The 10,190-nt window shown below is 37.6% G+C and overlaps 1 protein-coding gene across 3 annotated transcripts in view; it reads left to right on the top strand.

Moving 5' to 3' along the window:
* The window catches only part of SLC25A36 (solute carrier family 25 (pyrimidine nucleotide carrier), member 36), a 39,503-nt gene extending 33,827 nt beyond the window's left edge, over window positions 1–5,676 (top strand). For 2 of the 3 annotated variants that reach the window (XM_011958107.1, XM_011958109.1), the window contains one exon: window positions 2,009–5,676. In XM_011958107.1, the coding sequence (XP_011813497.1) occupies window positions 2,009–2,202 (194 nt within the window). In that variant the 3' untranslated portion in view covers window positions 2,203–5,676. The remainder of the gene's footprint in view (window positions 1–2,008) is intronic. The other variant, XM_011958108.1, reaches the window with a different exon arrangement.
* The last annotated feature ends 4,514 nt before the right edge of the window (window positions 5,677–10,190 follow it).

Here is a 10,190-nt window from a genome sequence, read left to right as displayed (position 1 = left end):
TGATCTATACCTTCCTAAATGAGATACTGATTCTTAGGGTGTGTTTTTTTTGTTTTCCTAACTTGCAAAAATTGTACTGGAGCAATTGGACATCAATATGAATTAAAATGAAGCATTATTTCACCCCCTTGATCCAATCCCCTCCCACCAGAACCCCCACTTACAACACTGGATATTACATTTCAGTATGAGATTTGGGCAGGGACACATCCAAACTGTCAACTGTACATTTAAGATTTGTTCATGTTAAGCATTTTTAACTTAATAATGCAAAATAAAAGCATAAACTAGGTACTTACCTCTTTAAAGTGCTTTACCCAGAAGACAGCAAAGAGATAAGAAGAGAACTATATGGAAGAAAAGTTAGGTATCATGGAGAATGGAATGAGCATGTCTAATGTACTTCTAATCAGAGTTCCAGAGTAAACGGAGAGGATGGAGAAGATACATTTTAAAAGGTAATTGGAGGCCAGGCACGGTGGCTCGCGCCTATAATCCCAGCACTTTGGGAGGCTGAGGCAGGCGGATCACTTGTGGTCAGGAGTTCAAGACTAGCCTGGCCAACATGGTGAAACCCTGTCTCTACTCAAAATACAAAAACTAGCCAGGTGTGGTGGCAGGCCCCTGTAATCCCAGCTACTCGGGAGGCTGAGGCAGGAGAATGGCGTGAACCCGGGAGGCGGAGCTTGCAGTGAGCTGAGATCCGGCCACTGCACTCCAGCCTGGGTGACAGAGCGAGACTCTGTCTCAAAAAAAAAAAAAAGAATAGAGTTTTGGGGTTTAAGCAGACTTTTCCCTTGAGGTGAGATGATGTCATTACAGGAAGAGGGTACAGTTGATAAACAAGATACGTTAGTCTTTTTTTTTTTTTGGTAGAATGTCACTGTGTCACCCAGGTTTGAGTGCAGCCACATGATCATAGCTCACTGCAACCTTGAACTCCAAGGCTCAATTAATCCTCCTGCCCCAGCCTCCTAAGTAGCTGGGACTATGGGCTCAGGCCACTATGCCCAGCTAATTTTTTAATTTTTAGTAGAGACATAGTCTCTGGTTCCCCAGTCTGGTCTCAAACTCGTGGGCTCAAGCGATTCTCCCACCTCGGCCTCCCAGAATGCTATAGGATTACAGGCATGAGCCACCACACCTGGTCAAATAGGATATTTTGGAGTTAAATATATAAATGGCACGAATCTTTAAGACAGAACAGATTTCAAGTAAATAGTGACAATTGCTGTGGGTTGCTTTAGATTATTTCCCCAGGCCCATCTGGAATACTTTGTTGAAAAAATTTGAGAAATAGTGGATGTAAAAAAAGTAGTTACATAGGAAGCTCTGAATTCTTGTCCCAGCTTCTACCCACAACTGGCCAGAAGCTCTCAGTAGCTCTGATTTCTCATCTTTTAAAATGAGGAAAAATTGGACTGACTAATCCTTAAAGTTCATTCAGCTCTTAAAAATTTATGATTTTTGCTTACTTGATTCCCAGACTGGGATTTATAGCTGGCAGCTAGTGTTTGGAACATTGTCAGCTTCTTTGTCCACATGATGTTTCACACTCATATGTGTGGACTGTTTTGAATAGATTAATAATGCTATTGTTTCTTTGTATTATTCATATTAAATCTTTTCTGCTTGTTTCTCACTGTATCCTTTTTATATTCATCCTGGATGCCATCTCTTTACTGCTTCACCTTTTCCTCCTTCTTGTATCTATTCTTCCTTTTATCTGTTTAGCATACAACTGATACTTCTCTTTTGTTATATTGTGTCTTTTTACATTCAAAGACTGTAAAGTCTTATAATTAATGTGCATGATTTGGGCCATATTAGAAGTTTGATGTTACTATAATGAGACTGGTTTCAGTAAGCTACATATTAGAAGCTACTCCTTTTTTATCCTGAGCTTACACTTATAGACTGGTAAATGGGATATGCTCAGTTATAATTAGAAGAGTGTAAAGATAGCAATAATGTTTAAGTAAAATGATTTTATTTCTTTCCTAAACAGAAGTTGTAAGAACAAGACTACGTGAAGAAGGAACAAAATACAGATCTTTTTTTCAGACACTAGCTTTGCTCGTTCAAGAAGAAGGTTATGGGTCTCTTTACCGTGGTCTGACAACTCATCTAGTGAGACAGATTCCAAACACAGCCATTATGATGGCCACCTATGAATTGGTGGTTTACCTACTCAATGGATAGCAGCATGAGGGCTGCTGTACTACAAAAAAAGAAGACCAAAAGATGACAGTGGACCATGGAGTATGGAAGCCAGCATGGCAGACAGAAGAAAAATAGTTTGGGAACATGTAACTATTCTAAGTGGAAGTTTTGTTGTAGGAATTATAGTAATCACACCACATTTCTTGGCCTTTCAGTAATGTGGAGGAAAAAATAAAAAAACCTCAGAACCTCCAAGGAAATGCCTTTAGAAGCACTCCTCTCTCAAAATTGTCCTTCTCTCTACCATGTCCACCAGACACAGCTGGGTTGTGTTGATTTATGGCAGTCTTTTAAACAAAGCCATCTTTAATTTTACATACTGTATTCTAACTATCCAAAGATAGTATTGGCAGTCATAAATCTATAACTTCTGGCTTTTGTTTAATTCCAGTAAAATCACAACAATGACAATGAGATTGTCAGTATTATTTTCACATTTCCCTGAGAGGACCTGGCACAATATTTTATATTTAATTATTTGGCAGTAGTCACTGTTTTTGACAACCAATGAAATAGCGTCTAAATATCTTGTATATTTTTTAGCATCAAAGTGTTTCAGTTTCCACTGCTAACAGGTGCTTGATGTTTAGCCTGATGTGGATATTTAAATTGTTAACATACCAAACATACATGGTAATAGTTTGGGACAAAATAACTAGTAAATTGTTGATTCTTGGCTATTTTGCTGACTGCGGCATGTCCTCATGTCTTCTTTAATTTTGTGGTACATGAATGAATGCATTTATCTTTCAGTGACTTACTAGTTATGAACTTGAATTATCACCTGTTTGTCATACTTAAGTATCATTTACATAAAGCATAAAAGATTTTTCACTTTTAAATCTTTCCCTACTTGCTTTCACATTAAGAATTTGAACTTTTGGGTTTTTTCCAGGTCTATATAGGATAGATTACATTTATTTTGTAGAGAAAATAGTAATTTAAAGTTTTGCCATTTTAAGTTGACATTAATATTTGGGACAGTATAAATATTACAGACTAGGGCGCCGTTGCTATCTGCTTTAGCAGGTAGTGACATTAATTGACTTCTAGTTTTGTGTAAATAAACAAACTGCTTTTGACAAGAAATTTATTCTGTCCTAGTTTCCTGAGTGGTAAATCATAGAAAGATTCAAGTTCATTTGGGTTAAATGTGCTAACAGGATGTAGCTTTTAAATTTTGCTATTGAGTCAGCTGTACCTTTTAATACTCTAAATGTGTTACATGTATGGCCCTTATAAAGATGTTTGCTGTAATTCTGTTAAAAGACTTCGCCTATGCTATTCTGGTGTATAAAAACTGCCACGATTGGACGCCAGTGTGGTACTCATTTCAGTACCTGAACTGTACATTTTGTGCAATGGCTTTATCTAAAAGAATGACTCTTTGTGAAAGCACTTTGTGGCCTTTTGGGGGCGGGGGTGGTGAGAGAGTAGGAGAGAATACCGTGTTAAGATTAAAAAAAAAAAAAAAATTGATCATGTATTAGGCAGAAACAGTGTTCATAACATTTTTCTGGGTTTAAGTATGTTGTTTTGGAGATCCTTAATATAAATGTTTTAGGTATTCTGTGTACCCTGTTGTGCCCCCAACATTATAGATACTGCAGCATGTCATTGCAAGCTTTCTCTGCTGTCACCAATGAAACATAGTGCCCTGTTAAATTCCCCCATTTTAACTTCCTTGTGGTTAACAGTAACTGGATGTTTTTGAGGTGCTCAATTGGAATAAAAATATTCCAATCTATTTGGAGACCAAAGGCAAAATCAGTTTTCTTACCTTTGGAATTATTCGTACCTTTTATGGTAAATTTCAGCTTTGACACATATTATGAGGAACATACCAAAAATGGGTTCGTAACAAATCTGTAGAGAAGGTCTGAATCTATCGTGTTTGCCTTTTCAGGTGCCATTTCTACTGCCTAATACAGTGCCATTTGCCTTGTGAAGACGCATAAACATTCATTGTATTGAATGTAAGATAGAGACTCTCCCTAGTCTTACTGATCTCAGTACCCCACAAATGATTAAGAAGGATATGAAAACCAGCAGCTAAGGAACATCTTATTTAGTTGTAGCATATTCATAACAAGTGTCCTTCAAGGATGAACATATATTCTCTTTCTATTTGTATTTAGCAAGTAAAACTTGTGTTGACCTTTAGTGCATTATATTCAGCTTTTGAAAGTATTATGTATGTACTGGAAAGAAAAGAAATCTTAGAGTCTTGGACATTGTTTATATGTGCAACAACTAGAAAGGAGCAATGAGGTTTATTTCAGTTGTATTTTTCCCTAAGCACAATCTGCCATAGTTTATGTATGACAGAGGTAATTCAGAAAGGAAAACTATATATAAAAGTTGTATATAAAGTTTGTCTCTGAAATATTTCTTTGAAGTTTTTAAAAAATTGACTCATGTTTAAAAACAAAAACATATTCAAAGCATTGGACTTTTTTTTCATCTGTTTATCATGACTTATTTCTGGTGTAGAGGTAGTCCACATTGTTTAGATTGTATGTACTTTTAAATTTCAGAATTCAAATCTGAAGAATTAGCAGTTGTGATTTCGGGATACCATGCAGTGCTTTTAATCCCAAGAAAAAAAATCTATCACCGAAAGTTGGCTTGATTCTCATTATGTAACTTTGTAGAACCATCCTTTCTAGATGGGTCCCCCACAGTGGATTTGTAACTTTGAAGTCAGGATAGAATATCATTAGATTATCTGTGGAATAGCATTACTATGTTAGGACCAGCAGAATTTGGGTTGGTAAAAATAATGTTTATTACTGGATTACAAACATTTCAGCATTTTAAGATTGGTTTTAAATCACTAAAATTTATTCAGATTTGAAGGATTTAAGTGCTAAAAATCAATCCATTTCTTGCTCTTCAAGAATTGTCCATGCCTGCCTTTTGTTGTTTACATGCTCTTCTGCCCAGACTGTTAGTAATCTAGGGACCCCCTTTGGAACTGATAAATACAGTTCAGCCTTTTCTCCTCAAATATCTAATGACTTTAACATTCCTGAGAATATAGGTATTTCTGAATGATTTAAATTTGAGGAATTTTAATACATAAAATACAGTGTACAAACTTTCTGCCCACTCAGATCTCTTCTCCATCATGTGCTTACATTTCCCATTAAATCAGTGTAGACACCGATTTTTATGCTACTCCTTGTAGAAACAAAATTCTAGTTTGACTCAGTTTTTGTGTTTATAAACTTTTGGAATGTATACCCCCGTGTATGTGAACAATTATGACCTATCAGTCATAGCTAAATAAACCTCAAAAGTGTTAACTTTGGACTATTCATGTGAGGTTTGGTATCTTGCATTTATGTACATGGCTGTAAATTATGTGCATTTACTCTGTATTTATGTTACCTAGCTGACTTTTACTTGAATTGTTCAAATTTTAAAAATTAAAATACGCTTATGAAAATATGGTGACTTTTTCTATAATACATCAACATTTTATTGAGAATATAGTCACACTTTTTTGGATTATCCTATGTGTGGAACAAAAATCCATTGCCATTTTCAGGCTAAGTATTAGACTCATTTGATTCAGTCAGCAAACCTTATCTTGAGCACTTTGTATCTGTTAGACTAGTGATGTCTAAAGGAACCAAAAGGTCAAGTAACCAAACTCCCTTGTAGTGTAGAAAGAAATCTTGCGTATCTTCCACAGGTTTATTTACTTTTATCCAAAGCTTTTCATGTTTTAATTTCAGCCTTTGTGAAAGTTGATATGAAAAATACAGAGGTGAGAACTTGTTAGAATAACCAAATGAATCCACATATATTAGATCGAAACACAGATGACACAGATAAAATGCTATGTAGTGCCTGCTCTCTTTACATTTTGTCTATTAGGTTTTCCTGAATTGTAGTTAACATCAAACATTGTCCAGTCTTGTAGATGAAGAAACCAGGACAAAATATCTTTTGTATTTCAACCTTGACATAAATCTGAAATTGTTGGCTTTAATAGTACTCTGCACTGAAGGCACTGGCAAAATAATGGTTAAGATTGAGCACAAGCGTTGTAAGTTGTGTGTGCATTGGAAGAGCAGGGAGGGGACCTGGAAACAGAATCGGGGGTCTAGTAGTAAATTGTTTGGTTGCATTTGGTAAGCTGTTTATTACTGAACACTGGGAGCCATGATAGAGGAAGTTGTGAGTTCATGATTTCTTAAGGTTCTAGTGTAACATCTGTACAACTGATAAAACTCAGGCAAGCAAAATGTAATTAAATGTCCCCCCCCCGCCTTTTTTTTTTTGATAGGGAGTTTCACTCTTATCGCCCATCCTGGAATGCAATGACATGATCTCAGGTCACTGCAACCTCTGCCTCCCGGGTTCAAGCGATTCTCCTGCCTCAGCCTGACTTCCCTTTTGTGTATTTTCACACTGTATAGACCAGCTGACTGCCTTAATATGTATTGAATCAATTCAAGATTTATGTTCATAGAGTGCTGTGTTTATACAGTGGCTTCATGTGATTTCTTAGTAGCCCATAGATCCAGTAACATACAGAGGAATATTAGTCACAACTGGATTCTTTTAACTTGAGTGCTCTGAATCTTAGTCCTGTGTTTTTTTATTTACTACACTAGGTTATTCACCAGCACTTGACACTAGGATGATGTTTTAGAAACTTCATTTGAAAGATGGATAGAAGTTGGCTCTGAATGAAACAATAGGAAGTAATCAGAAACAGAGTTGAATACATAAGAACGGTATGAACTGTCTTAGAAGCTAACGTATATAGACCTTAGATTATATCCTGAGGCCAGTGGGGAACCTCTCGAAGTTTTTTTTCTCCTGAAGAATGATTAGCAACATTCTACAAAATCAGACTTAACAGATACTAGTTTGTCTTATGTAAGTTGCTCTTAATCATACTGTCTATGAGCTTCAGGAGTGTCAGAACATGATCTGTGTTCTCTGAAACTTAATTCTTTTAGCAAAATCTGGTTGCATGGAGAAAATGGCATTTTTAAGCTTTGATACAAATTTTACAGGCTGATATGGGCAGGGGCATTCTTTGTTGAAGGTCAAAGTGTTTCAGCCCAAGTAAGGAAAAATAACCCATTTTCTTTTGTTCTTATCTCCTAGGAATTGACTCAAAAGGTGTAAATTTCTTGAGATTTTAAAACCTGGGGTGGACCACGATTCCAAACCTAATCTAACTCAGGAGCTTACCAAATGCAACCAAACAATTTACTACTAGACCCCTGATTCTCTGTTTCCAGGTCCCCTCCCTGCTCTTCCAATGCACTACAGAATTCTTCCTTGAGTCTTTCATTGTCAAGGATAAACAGCCCTAACATTCTTCAACCATTACTTCTGAATCTTAATTTTTAAGGTTCTCTAATATGATCAATCTCCTTAGTATGAACTTAACTGAGGTGTTTTAGAGGCCCAGACTATTTGATCTATACCTTCCTAAATGAGATACTGATTCTTAGGGTGTGTTTTTTTTGTTTTCCTAACTTGCAAAAATTGTACTGGAGCAATTGGACATCAATATGAATTAAAATGAAGCATTATTTCACCCCCTTGATCCAATCCCCTCCCACCAGAACCCCCACTTACAACACTGGATATTACATTTCAGTATGAGATTTGGGCAGGGACACATCCAAACTGTCAACTGTACATTTAAGATTTGTTCATGTTAAGCATTTTTAACTTAATAATGCAAAATAAAAGCATAAACTAGGTACTTACCTCTTTAAAGTGCTTTACCCAGAAGACAGCAAAGAGATAAGAAGAGAACTATATGGAAGAAAAGTTAGGTATCATGGAGAATGGAATGAGCATGTCTAATGTACTTCTAATCAGAGTTCCAGAGTAAACGGAGAGGATGGAGAAGATACATTTTAAAAGGTAATTGGAGGCCAGGCACGGTGGCTCGCGCCTATAATCCCAGCACTTTGGGAGGCTGAGGCAGGCGGATCACTTGTGGTCAGGAGTTCAAGACTAGCCTGGCCAACATGGTGAAACCCTGTCTCTACTCAAAATACAAAAACTAGCCAGGTGTGGTGGCAGGCCCCTGTAATCCCAGCTACTCGGGAGGCTGAGGCAGGAGAATCACTTGACTTCGGGAGGCGGAGGTTGCAGTGAGCCAAGATTGCACCACTGCACTCCAGCCTAGGCAGCAAAGGGAGACTCCGTCTCAAAAAAAAAAAAAAGGTAATTGGAAAACTTTAGCATTGATGATAAACATGAATCCATAGCTCCATGAATCACAATGCATTCTAAATAAAATTAAAACATGCCTGTAAACATTGTAGTGAAATGGAAGAATATGAAAACAAAGTGAAGATACTGATTTCTGCTACCTGGATGATGGGTTAGGAATGACGGTGAAATAAATTTCAGAAAAATTAAAACAGTTTGCCACTAGCAGCAGCTCAAAGCTCACCAAAGGAAATCCTGTTCTATACCACTGTAGGATGACTATGGTTAGCAATAATAGATAGTTTCAAATAGCTGGAAGGAGGAATATTAAATGATTCCAAAACAAATGATAAACGTTTAAGATTATGGATATGCTAATTACCCTCATCTGATTACTATACATTGCATGTAAAAAAATCACTATGTAGCCCTTGAATATTTTTTAAAATTAAATTTTTAAAGATGTCAGAAAACCAGAAAGGATGTACTTTAGGCAGAAGGAATGTGATAGAAGAACTAAGATGGAAGAAAAAAAGGCAAACAAAACAGGTGGGCAAGTGCAAAAGGTGATTTACCATATAAAAAGTAATAAGTAAAATATACACAGTAGGCTGAGTCCGGTGGCTGACGCCTGTAATCCCAGCACTTTGGGAGGCTGAGGCAAGAGGATCACCTGAGGTCAGGAGTTCGAGACCAGCCTGGCCAACATGGTGAAATGCTGTCTCTACTAAAAATACAAAAATTAGCCGGGCATGGTGGCACATGCCTGTAATCTCAGCTACTCAAGAGGCTGAGGCAGGAGAATTGCTTGAACCCAGGAGATGGAGGTTGCATTGGGCCAAGATCGTACCACTGCACTCCAGCCTGGACCACAGAGCAAGACTCAGTCTCGGAGGAAAAAAAAAAAAGATATATATATACACACACACACACACACACATATATATACACATACACACATATATATGTACACACACAATATAGTGTATGACAATTTTATGAAAGTAAGGAGGGAAAGAAATGGAATTAAAGTGTTCTACAAAGCATTGTGTTATTCAGGAAGAAGATGAAGACTAATTTTAATTTTTGTTAAGTATACATATTGTAGGCCGGGCGCGGTGGCTCAAGCCTATAATCCCAGCACTTTGGGAGGCCGAGACGGGCGGATCACGAGGTCAGGAGATCGAGACCATCCTGGCTAACACGGTGAAACCCTGTCTCTACTAAAAAATACAAAAACTAGCCGGGCGAGGTGGCGGGCGCCTGTAGTCCCAGCTACACGGGAGGCTGAGGCAGGAGAATGGCGGGAACCCGGGAGGCGGAGCTTGCAGTGAGCTGAGATCTGGCCACTGCACTCCAGCCTGGGCGACAGAGCGAGACTCCGTCTCAAAAAAAAAAAAAAAAGGCATTACCTATAGACTAATATGATTTGAGAAAAGGTGAAGTCATTATATGGCAACTTAAAAGAAAAGAGAGGGGTCTAAAGCTGGAGAATGTAATGCCAGCAAAGGATGGTTTGATAATTTTGGAAGGTATTTGGCTTTAAAATTGTCAAGATCACAGAAGAAGCAGCTTCTGCCAGCCGAGAGACAGTACACACATTCCCAGAAACCGTTAGGAAAATCATTGAGGAGAAAGGATAGCTGCCTACACAGGTTTTTGTTTCGTGTTGTTTTCATTTTTGTTTTTTAGAGAGTGGGTCTTGCTTTGTCGCTTAGGCTGGAGTGCGATGGTGCAATTATGGCTCACTGTAACCTTAAACTTCTGGG

Source organism: Colobus angolensis, unplaced genomic scaffold (genome assembly GCF_000951035.1).
Source record: "Colobus angolensis palliatus isolate OR3802 unplaced genomic scaffold, Cang.pa_1.0 Scaffold46, whole genome shotgun sequence".
NCBI classification, from domain to species: domain Eukaryota; kingdom Metazoa; phylum Chordata; class Mammalia; order Primates; family Cercopithecidae; genus Colobus; species Colobus angolensis.
Note: the sequence above shows the minus strand (reverse complement) of the source record. Positions and strands in the feature narration are given on the sequence as shown.